General features: G+C 42.7%; 2 protein-coding genes across 2 annotated transcripts; one reads left to right on the top strand and one right to left on the bottom strand.

Moving 5' to 3' along the window:
- Positions 1–4,525: 4,525 nt before the first annotated feature.
- Positions 4,526–5,027, bottom strand: gngt2b (guanine nucleotide binding protein (G protein), gamma transducing activity polypeptide 2b; the record flags this gene model as incomplete). Its single annotated transcript, XM_080835951.1, has 2 exons — positions 4,526–4,651; positions 4,944–5,027. The coding sequence occupies 2 exons, from the start codon at positions 5,025–5,027 to the stop codon at positions 4,526–4,528; spliced, it is 210 nt and encodes a 69-aa protein (XP_080692077.1).
- Positions 5,028–10,935: 5,908 nt separating this feature from the next.
- On the top strand, positions 10,936–13,179 carry tmem101 (transmembrane protein 101; the record flags this gene model as incomplete). Its single annotated transcript, XM_080835859.1, has 4 exons — positions 10,936–11,066; positions 11,665–11,845; positions 12,435–12,581; positions 12,870–13,179. The coding sequence occupies 4 exons, from the start codon at positions 10,936–10,938 to the stop codon at positions 13,176–13,178; spliced, it is 768 nt and encodes a 255-aa protein (XP_080691985.1). The 3' UTR covers position 13,179.
- Between the last annotated feature and the right edge of the window lie 14,136 nt (positions 13,180–27,315).

Genomic DNA, 27,315 nt, shown 5'->3' on the forward strand with positions numbered 1-27,315 from the left:
ATTGACTAATTTAGAATTTATAGTTTTGTTTGTTTGTTGCCACCTTACCAAAAGGACAATGTTGACTTATTTATTACCATCATAAAAATGCGTTAAGCTGTATGTGATTTTTTTAATTTAATTTAAAGATAAATACTTTATATTATAAAATTATTTTTTTCTATTTTCAGATATATTTGTGGTGTATCTGCCTTAAGGCTTGTATATCTACCTTGGTGTTAAGCATAGAACAGACTGAGATACAAGACAGGTAAAACAAACATGTAAGTCAAGTATATATGTAAAATATTACATATAAAACTGCTGAGAACAAGAGCTACAAACTGAATAAGAAAAGTCAAAACAGTAAGTGAAAAGTGTTGTGTGTTTGTCCTAGGTGGGCACCCTTACAGAGGGCAGCCAAATCTATTTCCACTACCCGACCTCTATCCTCCACTCTGTTGCATTAGCTGTTTAGAGCTTTGGATCATGGAAACAGGGCCTAACCCCACACTCTACACACCAATCACATCCTTAGCCTAGCTGGTGTATTTCTGTTAAAGTGTTGTGTGTTCTTGTTTAAAGGCGTAGTGTGAAGAGACAAGGGCAAGTACATCCAATAATCATCAGCATTAGGAGGTCAGTGTGTGAAGGCACCACAGGCTCTTGAAATTAAAGAATTGTAATTTGCATGGTCTATAGTTTGTGTTTTAACACACACACACACACACACACACACACACACACACATACATCTCTCCACTCTCTCTCTCACACACACATACTCTCTTGTGCTCTCTGTCCTCCTCTCTCTCTCTTGTTGCCTCTCTCACATGCATTCAGCCCTGCTCACATTCTACATGATCTTGTCAGGCAGCATAATACATTTGTGATTTGATATTTAGATTAGAAGTTCATGAAAAAAAATGTAGGTTTGCAGCAACTGTGACCTTCGCCCCATGAGAGCAATAACAGAGCAATGTCGTAATGGCAAAGAAGACACTGTATAAACCAAGGGAGCTGTTGTCTTGTGCTCTTGAGTCTGCCACACCTTATTGGTTTTACACTCAGGACATCGAAGTGCAGGGGAAATAATCCAGGGAAAACCAGTGCATTATTTCTCATTATTATACGGCTCTTCAGAATGTTCCAAAAAGTACCGTTGATTTGAATGGGCCATCCCTCCGTCATACCCATACATTAATTCCTGCAAACAGAGCGCTGGGAAAAGATAATGACCGCTGTCATTGGCAACGGGTTTTGTACTTCTAATTCACATCTTTCATATCATTCCGCCAGAAGTCCGGTCATTTTAACGTAACAGATTCATGGTAATTTGAAGTCAGCAAGTAATGGGTTGCTATGCAACACCTGAAACTTCAAAGTTCTATTTGCTTGAAGAACCCTCTATTTCTAAACGGGACTCATGAAACGGCAACTAAATCATTAAAAAGAGGTATGATGGAGGAATGTCTTCTATCGTCTATCGGGTGTTGTTCGCCCCGTCGGGAATTATTTTTGGAGAATGACCTCCGGACATTATCCCTTACTTATTCCAGCAAGATCACTGTAACTGTACCTCTGTATAACTGTACGTTTGCGACTGTAACCTGGTTGTGTGGGCAAGCACAGTCCTGCATCGGACTCAATCTTGCATCCTAGGAGGCGGGCGTGCTAGCAAGGAGGCTAACACCCATGGGTGCTAGTGTCTTACTTACACACACACACACCAGGCACGGCGCCATGGGTGGGCCTGGGTGGGCCTGGGCCCGCCCATTTCTGGTCAGGCCCACCCGAATCTTTCAAAGAAGGAAAATAAATATATACAAGATTATACAATGTATTATATTTTCCAAGTCTACGATCAAAGAAATTGTAAGCATGTACGAATTGTGTGGATATAATTTGTATTAAAAAAAGTGATGCTTATGACGGTTGCGACGTGGACCAAGTCTTGTCATTAGCGTCAGTTGAATGTTTGGCCGCGTTCTTCCTCAGAGCAGCAGTCGAGCTTTCGGAAGTTGGTATTTCTCCTGTGTGCAGATTTAGTTCGGTTCGGTGTATTTTGATTTCAGTGCCAAACAAGTAGGCCCTATGGCTACTTTATTGCGATACTTTTAAACGCTCAAACCACAAAATGAGCCAAAAGTCAGTGAAGTCACTGTCACAACCCAGGGTCCATCCGGATCATCAGTACCAGCTGCTGCTAGCAATGTTAAAATGTGAATAAGTCTTTTAGCCTTCTTGTCTAAATTTTTATTGTATTTGGAATATTCTGAATGAAAAAGAAAACCAATTAATTTCAACAAACTGTATCTGTGTCATCTTTGATTTTCTGGATAATAATTATCAATAATTATCAACTTGCTTATTGTGAGAAGCTGCAACATTTATGTCCCGTAAGGCACCTCGTAGAATTAGCCTGGGGTACGTTACGTTACCAAGTTCCAGTTTACTCCCGTGAGATCTGTACTGTAAACCAACAGTTGAGTTTTCAGTACGTGTGTAGTAGTGGGATTTGATATGATGATATTGATTTGTCACACCTCCTTATAGTTTAAATAATATAATTAGCATATACATACATGTTATATGTGACACATTTTGGATGTGGGTAGGCTAATGTCTGAAGAAACGGAAGAAAACAGATGTGAAGTAGCAGTGAAATGTTAGCACATCATCCACATGGCTCGCTAGCAGTGCTGGTTGTGTTAAACCGTGTCTGGATTAAAATGGAATAATCCTGCTATCAAGACAACGTTTTAAGGTAGGACGTTTGGTTATTCATTTTGCCCACTGCTGTGGCACATTTACTTGGGGTCATATGGTTTTGTTTTGAAACATTGTAGAAGTCTTCAAAGTGATGGAAGAGTCGCTTGAAAATAGATTCGGGCCGCAGTGCCACCTAGACTTGCAGTGACAATTAGACACGTTAGGGCTCAAATACACATACGCGGTTTTTTTTAAACGGGACGCGAGCAAATGCATTGATTCCTATGGTACGGCGCGTTTAGCGTGCGCGCCCCTTCTCCACCACGCGTTGCGTCTTTGAAGCGTTTTTTAGGTGCGCTTAAAAGTTGAACTATTCTCAACTTTCCAGCGCAAGGCAGGGAAGCGCACCACTTCTGTTTTGGCCGCAGCACTTTGCCAATGCGTTACTGAAGCATTTCTGCCTGAAAAAAGACGCGTATGTGTATTTGAGCCCTTATTGGGTCAACATGTTTTTGACGACTTTATGTTTATGAAGTGCCACCCAAAAATGTTATGGCCCACCCGAAGCTGAATTTCTGGCGCCGTGCCTGACACACACACACACACACACACACACACACACACGCACTAGCACGTTTCTTAAGGTGTCGGGGGGTGAGATTTACTCACTGCACACAAGCACTCTACCCACTGGCAACCACTACACTCATCCGGGTCACAGCATCAACGACACCAAGACAGGCAGGTGGTTCTGGCTGGGTTCTGTCCAAGATCAGGTCCAAAAGCCATTTAAATGGTCAAAAAAGTCTGTGTCAGATGCGCATAGTAGCTTTGGTGACAGCTGGAGTTAGGGGGTTTTGTTGTAAGATTGAGTGGTGGTGGTGGTGGTGGTGGTAGGGGTGGGGGTGGGGGTAGGATGAGGACTAATTGGATGAAAGGCTTGACTTGTGCTACCTGGAAGAATCCCCTGCAATGAGCTTAAGTGCTTGACCACAGGAAGAGGAACAAGGGAGGGGGGGGGGCGGGTGCGGGTCGCTGACGCACAAATCCCTATTAACCCCAAATCCAGTTAGCTCTCTGCTCTCCCTCATCAGCACAGCCCTAACTCTACTAGCCCCAAAGGCAGTTAGCTCTCTTCAGTTCCCCATCAGCACAGCGCTATCGCTACTAGCCCCAAAGCCAATTAGCTCTCTGTGCTCCCTCATCAGCAGAGCGCAGAGCTACAGCCACTGCAACCAGATGCTACATTACAAAGCTACATTTGCTGCTGCTTTTTCAAAGACACTTTCAACATCGTCACAATGGACATTTTCCATCAACATCTGTGTCCCCTCGGTATTGAACACCAGTACCTTGCCGTTGTTAGCGCCCTGCACTACCATATGAGCAACAGGTACACAATCTATTTTTGTGTGGTGGAATGTCAGCCTGTCGTAGTACCGCAGATTGTAGGAGGTTTTGAAGGTGCCTTGTGCAGTTCCGGGTTTCCAATCAAGAGCTTGCCTTATAAGCACGTGGAATTAGTTTGCTCAAGAGGATTAGCTACAGACCTGGAAACCCACTAACCCTGGAAGAATAAAAAAAGATTCCTGACACTTGCATAGCTAAGTGGTTTTTATTTTACAAAGGAAAAACAATCAACTTCACTGAAGGAACATGTGATGAAAACCAGACTGAACTCCATCTCCTTCCATAAATGTACATGTTGTGAACAGCAGATGCCCAAAATCACCCTACGAACCCACAACGGAACTGACTATTCGCAAAAACGAAACGAAATTAAAAAAAAGAAATATTACATGACCGTCTTCGCCCTGTTCTAGACAGGGCCGTGCTATGATATTATGCAGCCACCCTTCTCCTTGTAGGGATTTGTGGCTTCGGGAACCCCCTTGATCAGAGGGTCCTCAGGAGACTGAGCCTCAACAAACTCGATCGTTTCTTTGCAAGCTGCAGCGACCTGAGAGAGAGAAAGAAAGAAAAAGAGAAAGAGAGAGAGAGAGAGAGAAAAACAAAGAAAAAAGCGAAAACACGTGTATAACCATCTGTTCCATTGCATTGTATAAGAACAGTGCAGATAAACTCTCTGAAGTTTCACAACATAGTGTGTGTGTGCATAATCTATATTACCACTAAGAGTTCAACTAGTCTTCACCTACACCTCTAAAGGGCTCCACAGAGGGTACTGAACGAGCACTGTCCGTTTGATAAATGCCTAAATCAAACATTGCATGCTTGTATGCGTTACTCACTGAACTCCTGGCCGTGCTGACTTCCTTCTTCAACTGGGTTACTTCCATTGTAAGGATATCCTTCTCAGCCATATCCCGAGCCATCCTGCCTGCAGGCGCAGAGCGTGGGAGAGGCGGCAGAAAACAGAGGCGAAGAAAAAAGCAGAAATAAAAATCAAGTCAAAGGCTCTTCTGTTTTTTTACTGAAATGCAGTTGTTTTGGGAACAAACCTGCAGTTTTAAACGTTCTTTACTCTGTAAATATATATCTTGACACGGAGCACATCAGATTAGAGACTCTAAGAGACTCTTAGAGAGTTTGTGTATGTTTTAATCCGTGATTTCTCTGTGTTTGTCCATTTGAATGTGCACTCATGTTCACAACAGAACAGTGCATGAAGACGGACTGTGCATCTAAACTGACATCAGCACGGTTGAGAGGAGATTATATGGGTGGCTATCCTCGTTCTACATATCACTTCCCACATAGTGCGTAAAACAACAGCGCACTGCCACCGTAAAAGGGCTTCTATTTAAGTCATTCATCCAGGTTAGATCGCAACTTCATATTTAATTTTGGCTACTCTGTGTTTAGCACTAGAAAGACTTGTATTCTGTTATTTGGAAAATATCCACTTAACAATCAGTTTAAACCAAAAGGGATCAAGATCAACACAAAATATCACATTCTATAAACCCATCTATCAGTTTCTACTACGCATCCCCCCATCCCTCCATCCCTTCATCTAGGCAGCCCTTACCTGTTGAGTAGTGGCCCTCCCACCAGACAGAAAAGCAGGGTTGTGTCTCCTAGGAGATGAGTGGGCTCTGCGTCCCTCTCTCGTCCTCCTCTGCCGGCACACTGATCCTCCTGTCTTTCCTGCTCTCCTCTTTCTGCTTCTCTCCACCAATCACGCCTCGGAACGGGATTGGGATGTGATGTCACCAGTCCAATCCCCCCTGATCTAATTAAGCCAGTCAAGGAAGTAAGAGTACTGACCCCCCCCCCACCCCGTCCCTTGGCTTTTTCCTATGATCCTAAACATTACCCCCTCCCTTCCCCGACACACACACACAAACACACACACACACACACACACACACACACACACACACACACACACACACACACACACACACACACACACACCACACACACAGGCAGGTAAGGGAGGAAGGGCAACGGGACGGCTGCCTGTGGAATGGAGGTCACTGTGTACAGAGGAAGCCCGGGGAGAAAGTTCTGGTGTCATCTGGTGATGATCAGGTGAAACGTTTGGACCAATCAGCAGAGTTGAATAGTTAGCCAGAGTCATATGCATCAGAGGAACTAGCCAAGGAACGGGTTTGGGGGGGTCACGCTTTTTTTTTCATTTAATTTGAGGCTTTTATGCCTTAAGTCAGACAGGACAGTGGAGAGAGACAGGAAGCAAGCTGGAGAGTGATCGGGAGAGGGATTGGTAAATGACCGCGAGCCGGACTCGAACCCGGGTCCCCATGGGCGTTCAGACCCATTCATGGTACAGGGATGCTGTTGGGGGGTCACTCTTCCTTCCTTGACTGGCTTAATTGATCTGTGATCCAATCTTATTGGATATGATTTCACTACCTTTACAAATGGAACATCAACAACCAGCTCTGGTTTTCTTACCAACAGTTCCTTATCAATCACATCGAACCACAGAACACAGTGCAGTTGTCATTCGGCTGTTTACTGGGTAGCTCCGTAATAAAATATATTAACAAAGGGCCTTGTATCTCTCTTATAATTATTTCTTGTTACAAGTCAATTTGATTGTATGATATTCATGTTTTCGCATGTTCCTCAAACGTATGTTTTTTTGCGATGGAGCCAATATAAGAAAACTTTGGTGTATCACATAAATCAGTAGGTACTAACAAAATAAGAACAAAACGTGGATTCTTCATGGCACATTATGCCTTTGTGTCCTTCGACACTTTGGAGAAAAGCAGTTGCCATGCAACTTAATGCCAATGTTCATATATAAATATAAGAAATATAAATAATCAGAACTATCTCCGCTGTGTCCGCTGGCTTGGAGTCCTTGGTCCTCGGCCCTGGCATCTACAACCCTGTGAGGATAATCCTCTAATTGATCTTATCAGCTGACCTCCAGGCCTGTCTTCTGCTCGTTCAAGGCCCGCTAAATCAAAGGTGGTATTGCGACTGGTCACCGTGCTCCTGTCTATCCCCTGCACAACACGCTTTTCAGCTGTGTGTGCATGAAAAAGGGTGTAGGAATAAAGGAGCCTGAAAGAGAGAAAAAAGATGGATGCGATTCTATTTCATAACGTTGAAGCCCTCTGCCTGAAAGTAGGGTACTTGGCTCTATCTTTGCACCGTTTGGATAACTGCTTCGCCTTTGTCCTAGTAAAAATGTTCCACAGAGAGTGTCTGGTTCTGGTCGGCTTCGCTTTCTACTGTGACACTATTTTAGTGGTGACCCATATTTTTTATAATCAGCAACTGTGCTCTCACCTACCCTGTGTGTGTGTGTGTGTGTGTGTGTGTGTGTGTGAGTGTGTGTGTGTGTGTGTGTGTGTGTGTGTGTGTGTGTGTGTGTGTGTTTGTGTGTGTGTGTGTGTGTGTGTGTGTGTGTGTGTGTGTGTGTGAGGACAGTGGACGTGTGTCCTTAGCTAAGCCTGTCGAAGCTAAGCTTGTTGTGGCACTCGCTTCACCTGTAAGCTGGTTTGCAGGATCTGGGTTAGTCTCCTCTGTTGAGGATTATCAGAGAGACGTCACTAAACAAACTCCTTCAGAGAAACTTCAAGAGATCACTGGTGAAACTGTTGCAAAATGGCCACCAGTTGACTGCAAATGCTGATTGGATTCTGTTGTCATGGCGCGATTGGTATGACATTGAAACAATTAGGGTAAGATCCATGTGAATGTCTGGAAAACATTTCTCGGCACTATCACGTCTGACGTAGACAAACACCATCTAATGATCGCAAAGGATTAGTTCATTAGGGGTTAAGGTCGGCCAAGAATCTCCTTCACACCTTTAGGTGAAAAAGAAAACTTTGAACTGTTTTTCATATTCATGAATGCTTCTGTACAGAAAATGAATATACATCTTTGGACACTGACTATGTATGAGACTCTTATGTGCTATTAAACTTCTTGAGATGATACAATGATTAAATAAAATGAGTAGGCCTTTCATTTAAAATGTTTTTATGTAGGGTGAATATGGGTAAAGTGGGACAATGGGCAAACTGGGACAGTTAAGCCTAATCATGTTTATCTTTACATGTGTATGCTTCTATTACTAAATGTCGTCATTGAGTTCATCATAGGTAAGTATGAGATAAAAAAAAAAATGGTTCTATGTTGATGACATTACTTCCTGGGGTGTGGCTCACCATATTCAACTTCCTCTGCAGTGAAACAAGATGTAGGTAAAATGACATAACGCTTTTAGGTGAAAGTTGTTAGTGTTCTAGAAATAAGAAAACTGCTGGATAGTTTGCAATTGTGATATATTTTGTTAAGGGATGTAATGGTGATTCATAATTTAAAAAAATCATATCCATGTGAGTCTTACTTTTTTTTTTTAATGCCATTTTGCTACTCTCCCACTTTAACAATATGCTATTGTTAAAGTGGGACAGTGTGTTATTGGCAAACTGGGACAATCATTTAAGTAATTTTAAAGGTAGAAATAAGTTCCCTTTTTATTCATCCATCATAAACATGGGCATCTAGCTAGTTCAATATATAAAGAAATGTACTTTGTTTATAATGTATTGCATAAATCAAGATAGATAGAATGAAAATGATGATCGTGATCCTATGCTAGGCTACACTAGGCTAGTAGGCTAATGATGATTGGTCTAATCCTATTTCAGAATCCTATGGGAGTATGAATTGTTGCTGATTTTAATGTTTTAAATAAAAATAAAATGTGTTTAATGTTTATGAAGGTTATTTTTAATATCTCTACTCATCAGAAATTAATTGTTGTTGTTTTAATTATTGTTTTAAATAAAAAAAGAATTAGTGTCCCAGTTTGCCAATATATGGTGTCCCACTTTACCAATAGTGCCTGAAAAATTTGGTTCGTGGTCAATGTGTTTTTGGTGAAGGGTCATCCATCCAGTGTTTATTTTTTATTAGTGTTTTCTTCTACATAGTATAGTAGAGGTCTTAAGCTATTTAGAATGGTATCATATGTTAGGCTAAGACATTTGGGTCATAATCAAAAATGATGTTGAAGGTACATTTTCAGAAAGTGTCCCAGTTTACCCATATTCACCCTAGTTGACTGATTAATTAGACTAAACAGCAAGAGTATAATTTCAAAGGTAGTTTTTGGCCATTTCCCAAAGGAATGGTCCAGTCAAAATAGGAATGGGATACGGGTTTGCCTATCTGACCTGCCAGTGCACTAGGCTAAGAAGTTTTTTCAGTAAGCCTGCCTCTCAGAACCTCTATGTTATGAAGATCAATGTTCGTATAATTACGTGATGAAGGTTATTGTACTAAAACATTAGGACTAGAAATTCAAAGTTATGGTTCACCACAGTGGCGGTTCTACAGGGAGGCCTGGGGTGGCCCGTGCCCCCGTAGACATGTACTTGGCCACCCCTGCGGCCACCCCGTGCTGACCAAATAAAACAAAATATGAATTTATTATGATTTTACACCAAGCGCCAAAAGCGGTACTAATGCGACGCAACGTTCCACACGGGTAAATTAAAACAGCGCACTGTAGTTTGCCATGTGTGGTGCTTGTTGGAGAGAAGAGCTACGATTTAAATGTTTAGCTCGCTCCCTATCATTAATGGATCGCTGGGTCTTAAGATTAAACTGGTAGTCTGCCTGTGCCTGTAGTGGTAACCTAGTGATGATATACAACTGTCTACCGGCTGAGCTGGTGATTTTTCTGCCACATGAAGGCAGAGAAGATTTTTTTCAAGAACCAAAAGATGGAAATATCCTATGCCTGTTGACTTTCCCAGATGTTATGTGAATACACAGACATCCCAAGTCTCCCTGAAGTTCCGGGAGTCTCCCGCATATTGATAACGACTCCTTGATGCCCGCAAATTACTTAAAATCTCCCGGAATCTAGAGCGAGCGAGCCAGACCGCGCACAGACGTGATCCAAACCGCGTTAGCATCTGTGTAGCGCGCTCACAACAGAGAGTGAGAGGGACCTAGAGACTGTGCGTGTGTGAGGCAGTGTGCGTGTGTGCCTCAGGAGCATCCTGATTTACCTGTTTCGGTAAGTCAACAAATGAATTTTCAGTGTGGGCGGGCTTTTATCTCTTCTCCCGACCGAATTAATCAATAATGAAATTAATCAGTTCAGTGTATCTAGGAACAGGGCACAGGGAGAGTGCCCCCCAAAAAGAAAATGTAAGACATTTTACAACAGACTATACAAAGGTGTACATACCCCTGTCTTATAAAAGTAAACCACAATTACAGTCTTGCACACTGTACTGTAACAGTGATTTCAGCATTGCCCATGGTGGGTTAAATGACTGTAAAAGACTTGTTGTTCATTTTGTATGGCCCTACCTCTCTTGCACTCATTCTTATAATGTTAAGTTAAGTTAGCCTATACATGTTTATATGTTTTTAAAGTAATATAAGTTTATAATCTTTAAATATCATTTGTTGCGGGTTTTTTATGTGCCCCCCTGGTTAAACCCTGGCCCCTCCTTGGCCCCCCTAGTAAAAATGGTCTAGAACCGCCACTGGTTCACCATACCAGGACAACCGCTGATCAGACCGATAAGCATTCTGTGTGATATACAGAGGTGGTTTCGAATGTAATTTGATGGGTTGCAGAGAGGTGTACAAGTTATTCAGTCAGTACACCTGGGTCATGGGTTTGAACCTTTTCAAATGTATCCGTAGGATCACTAACTGTCAGACAGATATTCCCTTCTCTATCGTACCACTAGGTGGCGGTAACGCACTTCTTTGCCAGTCCTTACACTCAATCCAAACTCAACGCGATTTCCGCCCGTAGTCAACATGGCGGCCCCGGGAAGGCGAGAGCTGCTGAGGTTGCTATCCCAGTTGGGCGCCTTCATTCTGACCCGGTTCGGGTTCTGGAACTGTTTTAGCATGCTGATGCTCTTTGCTGAACGTGCCGATGTGAAAAGGTAGGACGCAAAGTGACTGAAGGGAATACCCAGTGCCGTTTCTTGCAGTCTCAGGCAACCAGCTGCTGGTGAATGCTAGGGTTGATTAACTGATGTGGACGGAGCACTTAACGTTTCTTGTTGGGAAAAGTTCTATCTCTGACTTTGGAACTTGCTTTGACTGGCGAAATACTTACACAGCTAACTTACATATCAGCTTAATGTATCTTAATAGCAGATATATTCTCTAATCGCGCCAGATCTTCTTTTTTCGGAGAATAGAGACACTTTGGCCAAGTTACTTGGCTACATCTGGTTGCAATTACTGGACTGTAATTTTAGAAAAGCTGAATGGGTCTTTGATCAACTTGATACTATGACTGCACCCTTCTATTTACTAACCTCTAATTTAGCTACCCCACTGAGTATAATCTAAGCTGCGTCGTTATGTATTTCTGTTTGGGGTTCGTTTTGATTAGCCTTTCAAACGGGTTTACAGTAATATATAATACAATGTAATAGCGTACAGTACTATGTCGTTTTTGTTCTGGATGCGGTACGGTTTTGTTTATTTGTTTTACATTTCTAAAGTTTAACATAACATTGGTTTCGTCTGCAGAAAGCCGGATATCCAGGTGCCCTACCTGTACATAGACATGGGTGTGGCGGTGTTGTGCGCCAGCTTCATGTCCTTCGGAGTGAAGCGCAGGTGGTTTGCCCTGGGAGCCGCTATTCAGCTTGCTTTGAGTACTTACGTCTCCTACGTGGGCGGACTGGTCCACTATGGAGATTGGCTAAAGGTAAGAGTAGAAAGAGACTTTTTTTTTTCTTTATTATTTTGGGATCTCCACTTATGGATCCTGATAGGCTACGGGTTCGTTACCAGCTGTTTTAAGGCAAACAAACACTAGTCACTACGTACACACCACACACTCACACATACAGTACATCACAACATAATTCCGAACCTTTTAATTATAAAATAAATGTGAAAACCTGAAGGAAGAGCATTTGTATTTTATCTTATCTTATTTTATTTTGGATTTATTGTCAATGTTTTGTTTGATATACGTTAATGCCTTTTCTAGGTTGTATCCTCTTTCACTCTGGCAGGGGGACTGCCAATGGAAACTTGCATTTTGGCTATAATTGGGTGCATTTACATCTTAAGTTCATGAATGTACACTGTCCCTCTTAATCAAATAAACATTGATTGATTGATTGCTTGAAACAGACTGACAGACAGACTGTCGGTTTCAAGCAAAGACAGACAGTCCAAATAGAGGCACACAGGCAAGCAGGACACGTGGGTCCGACATTAAAGGGGGAAAAAGATTCACCACATACTGCTTAACCATCATGTCTGTGCCACCACTTCCCCGTCCCCAGGTGAGAATGTACTCCCGGGCCCTCGCCATCATCGGCGGGTTCCTGGTTCTGGCAAGCGGGGCGGGAGAAGTGTACCGGCAGAAGCCCAGGACCCGGTCGCTGCAGTCCACTGGCCAGGTGTTCCTGGGGATCTACCTGATCTGCATGGTAAAGCCATAAACAAATTGCTCCTGTGGGTTTAAATATAGATTTGTGAATTCAGCTTAGTTCTGGTAGAACTTGGCTGTGTCCATATAGCCACTTACTGATGTAATCGGTCCTAAACTGTTATTGCTAATGAGTGACTAAAGGAGATGAATAATCAACAGTTAATCTGTTCTCATTTATGTGATGGACAGAAATATCTCAGATCGGTATTAATAACTTGACACTAAAATTCAACATGACTCCCATTGCTAAAACTTGGCAGCTCTAACTACCGTTTCCCGCCACCAGGTGTACTCACTTCAGCACAGCCAGGAGGACCGTCAGGCCTTCCTTGACCACATCCCGGGCGGAGAGCTGACGGTGCAGCTGCTGGTGGTGGTGTTCGGGGTGCTGGCGCTCTCCTTCCTGTCCGGCTGCTACGTGCGCGTCGCCGCCCAGATCCTCGCCATCCTGCTGCCGCTGGTGGTGCTGTTCATCGACGGCAACTTCGGCTACTGGCACCGCTCCCGGCGCGTGGAGTTCTGGAACCAGATGAAGCTCATTGGGCAGAACGTGGGCATCTTCGGGGCGGTGCTGATCCTCGCCACGGACGGCTGAAGATGTGCGGCGGGGAGGGGGGGGGGGCTAGGTGAGGTGCGGTTGTGGACGGAACATTGACAGGGAGAGGGAGACCTCCTGAGTCACTTCCTCAGGGGGAAGGGTTCCTTGGAGGTGTTCTGAATTAGGGTGGGTGTGGGTGGGTGGGTTGAGAGGACTTAACCCGGTCATGAAAAGGAATTGGACTTCATGACTAAACTGAGCTTCCTAGAACTCAAGCAGGTTGAAGAGATCTTCAGATGACTTTCTTCAAATGTCTTAAATCATTGAGATGGGTAACATCCATTCTACCCTTCTTCTACCCTATTTGCTTATCTATTTGTTATGTTTTTATATATATATATACAAGATATATATATCATATTGTAATGTTTACATTTGCTTGATTTGTTTTTTTATTGCTTATTTATGAAGAAAGTCTTGGTCTACTGAAAAGAGTTTACATTGCTGTACACAAGGGAAGCCTTGGCTTAGCCGTGTCCTGGCAGAATTCAACCGCACTGCAATCGTGACTGCGTGCAGCTCCTGGGTTTCTTTTACCATTGCTATGAGCGAAGCCGTCAATAAAAGAAGAATTGTTTTTGTATGGAAGACTGTTTTTTTTTATTTATTTAGATAAATACAACCACTAGGCCCTTATTTTCTATTTGTTGTATTGCACACAGTTGGATGTTTTTCCCTTGTAGCCTTTGCTGTTGCCAGTTAGATCACCCCCCAGCCCCCCTCCTCCCCTTGTATTCTCATCAACATATTACAGACTGTGCTCTTGAATCAAACAAAACAACTCTGGGAGAACACTTGAATCGTGGTTCTCTCCATGAACCTTTGGGACTATCAGTCATAGAACAGCCCCTGTGGTGCTACGTGAACTAGGGAGTTCTCTTTCGCTGCTTTCAATACAAGATTAGGTTCCACTCGGAACTCTTTAGTGATGCAATCTTGTCAAAACCCTTACTGATATCGAGAATACTGGCGTAGGGTAGCCATTTTGAAATAAAAATGATAAAATTATAGAGACACAGTAATGATAATGTTAACGCTTGCAGTAATACTGCACATCCATTGTGATAAAATAACTGTGCCATGGCATAGTATGTAATAGTAAATTCTGTTTATGACAGCGTAATACTGTTGTAAGCTGTATGTAACAGCTCAAAGGGTGTACTGTAGTTACACAACATTAGCAGTGTAACCCCTTTTCGTCATGTCATAAGGAGCTGTTACTTTACACACAATACTGTTACGCTGTCATTAACGGTAAGGTTACAACACAACAAGGGCTCTCTGTTAAAGAGTGGGACTATGTTGGGGAGTCTCCCTGTTCATTCCCCCTTTGCACCAGATGTATTCTGATGTTCTATATGTATCTATCTGAGATGAAAACATGAAATAAACAGGAATAACACACTTTTCAGATAACACTAGGGAAATGCATAGGAACATCACAGATAATATTATAACTTCACCTTTAGGATCGCATATGTAGCAACTTCATAAGCATTATCATTAAAAACACTGTGCAGGATATACAATGTGTTAAGACGTATGTTTATGTATGTAAATGTTCATTTAAAAAAATGATATCTGCACATTCATTTTGACGCTATACCCTTATGTGAAAAAAGAGAAACACACCTGTTGTTCCCACAACTCACCTAGACTATCAACTATGTCGTTTTCTGCTTTGGGTCAGAAATCCTTCAAAAAAGTTACACACAGCTTAAACAGCTTTCATTTCCAAATATATTGCTCAAACAAATACCTGTAATAAGCTTGGCTCAGTCGAATACCACTGCAGACCCACAATCCTTGGCCAAAAAGGTATCTAAGGTATCAAAGTTACTTAGATGACAGTGCGGATCAATATTTAATAAGTGTGTGAGCTCTCTGCGACATCTAACCCATGACCTTGGTGCTGTATATGCACCTCTCTGTACCAGCTAAGCAGCAGAAGGATTTCAGCTGAATCTGAAATGTTGCTAATAGACGTCTCAAACATACTAACAAAAGCTCTAGGATTTCAGCTGAAACTGAAATGTTGCTAATAGATGTCTCAAACATACTAACAAAAGCTCTAGGATTTCAGATGAAACTAAAGTGTTGCTAACAGACGTCTCAAACATACTAACAAAAGCTCTAGGATTTCAGCTGAAACTGAAATGTTGCTAATAGATGTCTCAAACATACTAACAAAAGCTCTAGGATTTCGGATGAAACTAAAGTGTTGCTAACAGACGTCTCAAACATACCAACATCTACGCTAAATATGGTGAGAGAAAAGGGTTCTTGGTTTCAGTCAGACGATGGGTCCTGTCACGGACAGTCATCACTTTCACCTACAAAAATGTGTGCTTGTATCTGTTACCCTCTGGACGTATAAAAGTCTTCCCATAAACCAATTCAGTGACCCGGCCCCTGACCGCCGATGATCTCCTCTGTTACACAACAGATGATTCTCTGGTGTGCCGTATGTGATTATCTGGTAGGCCAAGTGTGTGTGTGTGTGTGGGTGTGTGATTCTCTGGTAGGTGGTGTGTGTGTGTGTGTGATGCCACTGTTTTGCTACAAGCTTCCCTATGTTCCTCTGTCACGCCCGACTGGCTTCAGTTTACAAGCAGTAAACAAACCCCGTCTGTTGCTTGTCAACTCAATCCCATCTCACAGCTCTGACGCGGACCATCAGAGGACTCTCATTGCAGTGTCGGCTAACTCCAACCACACTCCTGCCACCATATACTGTGTCATAATTGGGGTTAAGGTGTCTGATTTGAAGTCAATGCAGAGACGTGGACACAGTCTGGTGGGACCCCTCTCTGTAATTAAGAATAGGCCATCTGTACCGGGAACCAGATATCACATTATTTACCTGATCATTTAGGGAGGCACCCATACCACTCAGACTACATGTACTTACATTTGTGTACTTGTGATCCCGTGTACCGATACAGGTACTTTATAATTTGACGTTTTATAAATTCTCCTTCCCAACTTGTTAATGTATGAACTGATAGGGCAGCAAAAAAAGACAGAACACCTCATGACCGCAGCATTGACTTTAGCGTAATGTTGCAATGAAGTGGTATCGGAGCGTAGTACTGAGAATGTCTAGTTCATGAGCACAGTATCGGCCCGTTACCTGGTACTGGTATCGGTGCCAGTGCATCCCTAAGCATTGTATCCTTGTACTTAAAAAAATGGGAAATTACGGACAAAATGAGTTCCCACATAAACCTGCCACTGGTTTGGAACAAAGGCATGTGCTAAGTGACTAGATGTAAATGTCACTGAATTTGGAAAAGGTAACATGAATGATGTTGTGTTTGGATGCCACAGTGGCTCCATTTGGAATCTGAGTCCATTTGCTATTTATCATCAGATGGTAAAGGCTCAGTGGTGTAGGGGTCCCTGGAGAAGTGGGTATACTCTTAATTTTGCAATTTTTTTAAGCAGCCCATACAGCAAAGGAAAAGTAATGCTGACTGACGCAATGCTGACTGAAAAATGCTGCCTCACTCGGTCGGACCTTGTTCAGAACCAGCTCCTTAGTCGCCAGTGGTAACCAACAGATCACCTGTCCTGACCATCCAGACTTTCCTGTTCGGCCCAGTTCTTGCCCTGGTCCCGCAGATTCTTCCTCTTCTTCCTGTTCCGCTCGGCCATCACAATGGCGAACACCACCGTGACGATCACCGTGACGCTGATGACCAGCATGGTGGCTGTCTCGGCCATGCACAGCTGGCTGTCCATGTAGGCCAGCGAGGCCCCGGCGAGCGACGGCGGCGCCTGGCACGTGATGTTCCAGTAGTCGTCCACGTGCAGGTGGCGCACGTGTAGGATCTTGGCGAAGACGCGGTGAAGCTCGCAGTCGCACAGCCAGGGGTTGGCAGAGAGCAGCAGATGGGTGCCGGGGGTCTGCAGGCTCAGGAAGCTCTTGAAGTTGACGCTGAAGAGCTGGTTGCCCTGCAGGCTGAGCAGGGTGAGGCTCCGCAGTGGCGCGAAGGCCTCGGCGTCGATGCGCGTCACGTTGTTGTGGTCGAGCAGCAGGACGGCCAGGCCCTGTTGCATGGTGAGCATGCCCACACGCACCTCCTCCAGCAGGTTCCAGCGCAGGTCCAGGTACCGCAGGCTGCTCAGGGCACGCAGCATCCCCGGCTCCAGGACCTGGAGTACATAAACATCAGTTACTGTATATCTATTATCACATCTACTCTTACACCAATACGTATATGTATTCACATCTATATTTATTGGAGTCACTTAACCTAACCTAAGTCACCCCCAGTACATTGTAAGCACATTAAGCAAATGACCTGAGGTACATTTACATTATGTTTACATTTCCTATAACATGCTTTAATTTGTTCATTTGGCAGAGTGACTAACCTAACCTAAGTCACTTAAAAGTGCAGTCCACAATTCTAATCCTTTTTGTCAAATTCAGCTAAATTGAACCTCACAGTTCTCTAGCTGTGTTTCTGTGTGTGACCTCTGGGTATGAATCCCACAATGGTGGTGTTGACAGTACCCTGGTCGGTCAGTTAAGATGGCCGCCCTACGCATGATCACTTTCAAGCTCAGCATGGGATGATATTCCCCTTACACACTTTCAGGCTATCAGACAGTTGGCTGCTGTTATTTGTCAAAGGGGTGAATACAAACCATGATATTATGATTGAAAAATCACTAGTTTTGGATGGTTTATTTCCCCCTGACCTGGATGTAATTGTGGCTGAGGTCAAGTCTCTGCAGGTTCTCCAGACCACTGAAAGCAGATGCTTCCAGGTGCCCCAGGGAATTGTTGGACATCCGCAGGTCTTTCAGAGAGCCGAAGCCCTCTGAGAAATCTGGCGGTAGAAACTGCATCTCATTGTGGCTCAGGTCCAGCTTCTCAAGGTAGGAGAGCAAAGTAAGAGCCTAGGACAATAACACCAAAACACTTAATTAACTTCCTTTCAACCTTTTCTTAAATAACAGGTCATTAATAAAGACGGAGAAAACACATGTTGACAGATAGGCATAGGTAATACAAATAGGTAACAATAGGTAGGCTATTTATGCCTAGTAGTAGGCTACTAATATACAAACCAAGTAAACGTTTCAATTTAAAATCAAAGTATGTGTGAAAACTTCAGATAAGAGAAAGCATGCACTCACGTTAGACTGCATTGTTTTAATCCCGCAGTTTGACAGCAGGAGCACCTTCAACGCCCACACGCCGGTGAAGGAGCGGCTCCGCAGCTCCGGGATCTCGTTCCAGCTCAGGTCCAGCAGCCAGGAGCCGTGCGGAAGGCCGTGTGGCACGTGCGTAAAGCCGCGGGCGCGGCAGTCCACCAGGTCCGCCGAGTCATAGCACGAGCACTGCGGCGGGCAGCGCTTGGTACCCATCACCATTGTCAGCCGTACAAAGACCAGGATCAAATAGTGGAGCATTATAGCTCTGTAAATTACTCCCAATCTGTGCCAGTTTCAGGTCGACCAAGCTCTCCAGAGTGCATTTTGATTATATTTTTCAGACCCTCTATAGAGACGGAATAGTGCATGTAGCCTAGTACAGAACTCTGCAAAAGGAGTACAGGGATAGTTGTGAGACACAAAAATCTGCTTTGTGTTTTGTGTATCATTTCCTTGCCTTGGCTTAGAGTGGATATAATCTGTGCGCACTACTTTTCTGTCAAAAAAAATCTGCTCTGGAAATTTCCCAAATACAGCGGATTTGTGGCCCACTCTTGACTTATGTAAAGCTTTACAGTTATATAAAACCATGTCTCGATCTAGGGAAGGCGCACTAAACCGTTGTCTTCCCACCGTGTTCACCCAAACACGTGTAGGATAATTAAATAAATAACACAGAGTAGGTTTAAATTTACCTTGACCTAGAATTCCAAATTGCATGCAGTATAACTTAATCCATACAGGAGAATCCACACACATGAATAAAACAATATAAATCAAGGACGCTGGGGTTGACATATGCAATGGGATTTTTGTAAACAAGATTCAGTTGTTTAATGAGAGCTTGCCAAAAACTGATTAAAAAAAACTGCATAACAGTTTGTTTCAGAACAAACACAATTAATTGTATTGAACCGTTAGACCAACATTTTAACTCTCGCATATGAGCTTAATGTTAACAATATAAGAATAAAAAATAAGATGCTCACCTTATCGAAACTCTTTCACAGAAATCACCCAATAAAATATTTACCAACGTTACCAGACCATCGCACCTTGACAACTGCTTCCTTCATTGGTCTATAAAGTGTCACAACGCTCTTGTATCTATCTTAAAAAACATTCATAGCTCAACATTCAGGATCCAGCTCAATTTGGACAAAACATTTTAGTAGGCAACTGATTCTTGTTTGAACGTTTCTGAACTCCAGAAACAACAATAGCGAACTATGCGAAATGGGAGTCCCCACTGACGTCAGTAATGGATAGAATTACAGTTGAAGAAATAAGACGGATAGGGTTCCCGATAACAGTCACCCTTCCGTCATGACAACGGTAACTTGAGGTTGTGTAATGGTATACACTGGTCTTGACTGTGCATTTAACGTACAAGTTCACTTGTAAACGGACGTGTTAATCCATTCGTATCAATCGGGTACTGTATCTTGAAGTGCACAGGAGTGGTAAATGTGCCTTTTTTCCCACATGGAAGTGAAAACCCTTGGAGGGAAAACGCACCCAACTCTGATTTGTTGCATCCAGAGGATGAGTTAGATTAATTCAACTCGCCTATACAATTCTGGTTGTGAAGTCATCACAGTAAGCCCAACGTGAAAAAACCTGCAACGAAAAGAAATGAAGATGCCCTGCTTTACAAACTATTTTTTTGATAAATAAAAAAGTTTGCATACAGAACATTTGGGTGTGTTGATATTTGATGTTTCTCATGGACATTTGCAATTGCATAACGGTAAAAACTATACCTTCTCACATACACCTACATCTTGAATAATGACTGGTTGGCCCTCTCACAATCCTTCTGTCTGCTGTTTCAATGAAATGTTATACTATGACCTTAGATAGGTCAGCTGCCAGTCCCACATTTAATCACGGGCTTTAGAAGGTACATATTGAAAAGGGTGGACAGGTCCAGTCAGAGGACAGGATTGTTTTAAGGGAAGTAGGGGGATCTGCGGCTGCATGAATAAGGGAGAGGATGTGCAGGCTCCGGACAGCTGGGTGGGACAAAGCGACAGATAAACTAAAGACTTTGGGTGCTGTGTGTCTGTCTGCCATGATTAAACTAGTTTAATGCACAGATACTACTGATAGATATCTGTAGACAACATTCATGAGTAAGGCCCAATCCCATTTCTAATCTCCACCCCTACTATTACCCCTGCCCCTTGGCCCTCGCCTTTTCAAACGGAGCAATAACGTAGGTGTAGGCGAAGGGCTTGAAACGGTAGCCCTACGAATTGGGATATCCCTTCAACAATTACGTACGTCATCAGTACGCTGCGTCAGCTGTTACGTAACCGGAGAGCGACAGCTGTCACTCACCAGACATAAACAAACATGGCGCCTGCAGCTGTTGTTTACACAATGCAACATTTCATCAAACAAGTTTTAAAACCATGAATTACAAAGAAAATACTTACATTTGTGTGATGCTTTTCCTGCTGTTTCCGACATTTTTAAAGGGACTCGCGCGATGTTTCTTCTTTAATGATCACGGGTTGGCAATGCATTGGGGGAAATCGGTCTCACCCCTCCGTTTGAAGTGTGCCCTCGGATAATCTCCGTTGGGAGGGGTGGAAAGCCCTTCCCCCACCCCTACCTTTCTGTCTTAACGTGAACCCCTACACGTGAACGCGCAAAACGGAGGGGAAGGGGAAAGGCGTAGGGCTAAGGGGTGTAATGGGATTCAGCCTAACTGTTGTAGTTGTGTTTCCTGGTCCTCACCAACTGTTCCTTTTACCCTACTCAAGACAGAAGGGAATGTGCTTACACTACAATGAACTAAAAACCTATCTTCATGTATCTTTAAGACAATGTCTTAAAGCAATACATGTAACCAGAACTTCAATAAAGGTTCATTTTTATGTGTATGTTTTTCTTATAACAGAAACGTTTAAAGGAGCAATATAATGGAAATGTTACAAATATGCAAGAGGTGAACAAGGAGGGTAAAGAGATTTAACAAGACAACACTGGATCCCAGTGTATGTACAGTATGTGTGTGCACACATTTCAGACATTATACTTTTTGCATGCCGTCCCTCTCCAGTTTCATGGACTCATGTAATGCATTAACATTAATAGTGTAGATGTCCTTAATGTACACTTAAACTTAAAGACCAGAAGCACAGAATCAGACAAAGTGATGTAATAACAGGTTACTAAGTAATTACAAATGCAAAGGTAAATAGATTGGAAATATGCAGTGGCCAAAGCAAATAAACAACATTAAAACCACTTGGGTATACAGAGCTAAAAGCCTTTGTCAACATTACAATACATCTAAGTTTCCTATGTTTAAATGCTTTTTAGCATTGACATCCACAAACCTCACCATCATACCACTCACAGTACATTTACCTCAAGAGGTCAGCTAGACCAGGCAGGCAAGCCTGGGAGTCTTTGTGCCTTACATAAATACATATGACATACTGTATATATAAATGTATAGAAACACAGCATTAAAAGTAAGGAAATTTGTGTTTGGTAGATCATTTCTTTGTTGTAACAATGCGTCTTGGCAATAAATATTATACCGTTGGAGAGCCTGTTTATTTACCTTTTAAATGGTGCCACATTTGTAAGGAACATACATTTGGGGGATGAGCAGCAGAGCTGAGTATGCGGGTTGCGCCCATGAAAAATGTCTGATCTTCTGTCAATGCCAAACGAGGCTTGTCATCATTGGAAGCAATCTCAATGCAGAGAGATATCGAGATGAGATACTGCAACCAGTGGCAATCCCATATCTCCACAGTCTGGGACCGACCTCTATCCTCCAAGATGACAACGCTTGCCCCCACAGAAAGGGGTTTATCAGAGACTATCTCCAGAATTTGGGAGTGGAGAGGATGAAATGGCCTGCCAGCAGTCCTGACCTCAAGCCCATTGAACACCTTTGGCATCAGCTTGGGCGTGCTGTTCGTGCCAGAGTGACTTACAGAACCACGTTGGCTGACTTGCGACAGATGCTGGTTGAAGAATGGGATGCCTTCCCACAGCAGTGTGTGACCAGGCTGGTGACCAGTACGAGGAGGAGGTGCCTGGCTGTTGTGGCTGTTGTGGCTGTGTATGATTATTCCACACACTACTAAGGCTCCTGTTTGTTAAATTAATTAATTGTTAAATTGCGAATACGTTTTGTTTCTTTAAAATTCAATCATCCAATCCACTAAACACTAAAAACAAGAGTCAATGGCAGAATAAGCTGTTTGGCATTGGCAGAGAAGATTTGGCAAATTTCTCATTTTTACATACTCAGCTCTGCTGCTCATCCCCCAAATGCATGTTCCTTACAAATGTGTCACCATTTAAAAGCGAAATAAACAGGCTTTCCAACGGTATAAGTTACAACAAAGAAATTATCTACCAAACGCAAGTTTCCTTACTTTTTGAGCTATAATTATATATATGAATAAATAGAGACCAAAAAGATTCAGATACGTAAAAGAACAAGTTAACTATTGCACAGCATAATGAAGTAACAAACAAATACAAATCGAACTAAAAAAGATAAATATGTATAATTTATTATGTAATATGTATAGCTACTATACAGAGATTCATGTCATTTCATGTAAATAGTGAATAAAACTTGTTTAATAACATAAAAAACGTGTTTTTCATCGAAAAACTGCACTTCACTGCACTGCAACTGCACTTTTCTTGGTATCTGTAACAGAGTAGTGGTATCCAGAATCTTCCTTATGTAAAGGAGCCTTCAATTGAGGCCTGTAAAAATTTTAAAAAGGGGTCCTACTCTGCTACAAGTCAAATTCTGCCATCAAGCTATGTCTATTTTACCATTATTAACACTTCTATCAAAGTTCATTGCATAGGTGGCTCTATAGTGAGTGTGTGTGTGTTGGTCATTGATTTGGCTGCTGTATTAACAGCGGTGCTTGGAGCTGTTTCTGTGTTGCCTATGGGTGCTGCAGGTGAGGTCCTTGCTGTTAGATTCCCTCCAAGCGAATTCAAAAAGGTCAGCAGACAATGAGGTAGTAACATCGGCAGCCGAGACCAAATGTCATGGCAACGCAGTCCATACACAATTGGACTCAGAGACTGGGCCACACAAACAAACAAAAAGTTGACCACGTGTCCAGTATGGTTAGCTGGCAGACGTACTATGATGATAATAAGTGGAAAAATGTGTAGGCTCAGCTGTAAGGCGTGGATGAGGATAGTGCAACGTCCCTTTTTGTTGGAGTCCGAGAAGTGTCCTGCTCTGTGGCCCTCCACATAAATGAACAAGTAACTGACCACAATGAGAAGAATAAGGAGAACCAGTAATGCCATGGCGGTGATTCGTGGCACAAAGCCATCCAGTGGGCCGGAGCAAAGAGTGGAAGGCTCCGCCAAATACTCCCATGATGATTGAAAGAAGGCCATGATGGTGAACAGCACTGGGTTAAGGAGTGCCAGGGTCCAGGCTATCAGCTGGACGTAAACGGTCACTCGTCGGACCCGCTGTGAGTAGCGTAATGGGAAGCGGATGAACAGGGAGATGTTCATGGACATGAGAGTGAGGGTGATCATGGCAGTGCGGGCAAATAACACCCCCACACCAAAAAACAGCCAGCAAACAACACGAGCAATGGGTTCCTGGAGGACATGGAGGCCATACAATGTTGCTCCTACTGCATTTAAGCAAGTTACCCAGACACAGTGCTGACACAAGAGGATGTAGTGGTTGCTCCGTTTGAGTTCTCTGGTACCAAACACAATCATCAAAATTAAGCAGGTAGGTAGTCCAGTAACCAGGAAGGCTCTGAAATACGCATAGGCTTTCACCGTCTCTAGTGTACTCAGTTCTTCCAGCAGGGTTGAACTGTTTGAAGACCCTGACCAAAAAGAGAAAGAGTGAAATAGCCCCCCTGAAATTTGCAATAACATGTTTAGAAAGTTAATTTCTAAAAATATTAGCATAGCAGCTTTTCGATTTCGGAATTAACAAAATGTTGAAATTGAAACATTTAAATAGTGGGCTGTTCATATAATATTGGAATGACTATGGCAAATTTAATTTGGAACTAAAATGGAATAACACGTTTATGAACAAGCAATATTAAATTTGACAGAGCATCAATGCAGGGCAGGCAGGCCCGTTGACAGTTGACCAATGGAAAACCTTTTTAATATATTTCATTTGCCTACAGGAGTCACACTACATTAACACAAAATGCTATAAGCTATATTAATGAACAATGTAGATGGTGCGTTCAAATGTGCTAAAACCAGCTAGGGGATGACTTCCAGTAGCCAACAGCACTGCTCCAAGGGTAAAACAGAGAAGGTGAATCCACAAGAAACAGTTCACCATTCACCACACATTACAGCATAGGGATATCTTTGGACATGTACAGAGTAGAAGAGCAGGGTTTGGCTTAGTTGACAGTGGAAAGCATAGGGTAAGTTTACATTGACTATATTGCTGGAGAGGAGATGAAGGAGTTGCAAAATCTGAATTAAGGACAAAATGAATGAATTAATGGCAATCGTCAATAATCCAATGAATCTTATATGTATTGTGTTGCTTTTTAGTTGAACTTATGTTTAATTTAAGAGTTTCTGGTTGAATATCCTGCTTAATGAGATGCCCTGAGAGAGGTGTGAGTGAGTGTTTTCAAAGTGTCTTTGTATTCCTTACCCTCATGAATACAGGCCACTGAGGCTACGTCCACACAGAGCCTGGATTGCCTGAATATGGACATTTTTTGGGATCCGGTACCTTATTTGTCTCTGAAGAAATCTAATGTAGTAAAAGTATAGTCAATTGTCAATTAATGACAAGGCTGAGGGTAGCATAAAGAAAGAATTAAAGACTCTTTGCCTTTTCTAGTTAAGCTCAGCAAACAAATCTAGACTAATCAACTAATGACCAATGTAAAAAAAAAAAAAATGGCTGATTTGCTCACAGCTGGATCCAGGCCCGGGGTGGGTAATCGGGTAATTCCCGGTGGGCCGGTCGAGAATTTAATTTGTAATTTAATTCATTTTTTTTGTATTTGTCACGTAAGTCCATCTTCACTTAAAGTAGGCTAAACACATTGGGCATTATGACACAGCAGCCTCTGCATGGGTTGTACAATGCGAGGAAGTTCTCCCCTCCCAAATACAGTTGGTTGGGTCCATAGCCCGTCTTTTCCCAAAAAGTTTTCTCAGATAGGCAACCGATGGGCCGGCCCTACCGCAACGATACGAGGCAAGGAGGATTGATGGGAGGGAAAGGCCAGGAGGGGCTGAAAAAGCCAGGTTGAAAAAAAGAAAGGCTTTGGAGGAGGATGCTGCCAAATGCTGCCCTTACCGATTTATTTTCAAGAGGACAAACACAAGTGGCAACTGGTAAAGAGAGACATAGGCCTAATGATAAGCAGCGTAACTATTCGGCTAACGTTGTAGCGTTGGTATATCGTTGTAGCGTTGGTATATCATTGCAGCGTTGTCAACCTATTCGCAAGCAAAATATTAAATTAGCTTTTTTATACCCAATATATGGCGATCCATAGACTTCGCAAATATTATGCAAAAACTCAAACTTGATCTGTGTGCAGTAAAATGACTCCTGCTGAAAATGATGAGCCCGACATTTGCAATGAGGAGGCCATGACTACACGTACAGGTAGAGAGGATAACAGAGTAAACAATATGAATTCAAGTTATTTAATGTAAGAAAGAGCAGTATATGACAGTACTTGATGAAAAATAAAGAATGCCAGGGGAGATTTTAGATGATGAACCAGAAGCCTCATCTGATGCTGCCTTTGAGGTGAATGTCCATAATGTTGTTTTGGACACTGTGGCAGGTAGCATTGATAGGAGGATTTCAGCAAATGCGAAACTTGCCTCATTTCGCTTGTCTTGACCCTAAAAACGTTCCTGAAATAAAGATAAATGGGCTCCCTAACTCAGCACTCCAGGAAATCAGCAAATGTCTGCTTACGTTAGCTGACAGAGCTCGTGATAGCACATTACAAACTGAGCTGTCTAGCTTGGCATACCATTGGGAGAGACTGAAAAAGTCCTTTCTTGAAGGTTATACTGTCAGGGCATGTAGTGAGGTGGCACAGGAAGGTCAGGAGGATAGTGGCGGACTACCATGTAATCAGAGATGGAGCTTGAAAGCAGGACCTGTTCCTCCTGCAAAACTGTGCCATTTGTGTCCACTTAATACTCTCACAGTACAACCTCCTCACAGATGCTTATCATGTCATTGGGTTAGCTTTGGACAAAGTTTCTGTTGACTTTGTCCATCACACAGATTGCAATTGAGAGAAGCTTCTCAACCTTAACATTTGTGAAGAATAGGCTACGAAGCTCATTGAGTCAGGACAACTTGGAGGCTTTCATGTTAATGTGCACAGAGAAGGAAATCCTCATGTCTATAAGCAACGACACTGTTATACAGTAGATAAAGTGGCTGAAACCAGTGCACTGCTTAGGTGGTTACTGATGCTGTAGTGTAGATGCTGTTGGTGCTATTTGCAATGTAACTATACTGTACTGTGAGTTGAACTGTAAACATTAGTTCAATATGCCTCCTTGTTGAAGAGTGGGATATGTTTCAAATGCTTTATTTATTTATTTCTGCTTTTGTTAATTTATCAACCTATCCTTGTGGAATTGTGTAATATTTTTCGTTAACTTCTTAGCTTAAGTGGATTATTATTTAACCTTTACATTATTTGTTGAACCATGGTATTAATTACAAAAAACTACAGGATAGTAAGAGCTGAACTACTGCTTCATTTATCCAATTTCCACTACCATGGAAAAAGTGGGCCGGTCTTGGGCCTGAAATTCCCGGGCTGAAAAGTGACCCCACTCCGGCCCTGGCTGGATCCCTTAATTAACTACTTTGAAACGAACAGTGTGACTTCCCGCCTTTAAGTAATGCTTGTGGTCTTAATTCTGTCTGTTGATGTTTTTGTGAGTGTGTCTGTCA

Source organism: Sprattus sprattus (genome assembly GCF_963457725.1).
Source record: "Sprattus sprattus genome assembly, chromosome: 3".
NCBI classification, from domain to species: Eukaryota; Metazoa; Chordata; class Actinopteri; order Clupeiformes; family Clupeidae; genus Sprattus; species Sprattus sprattus.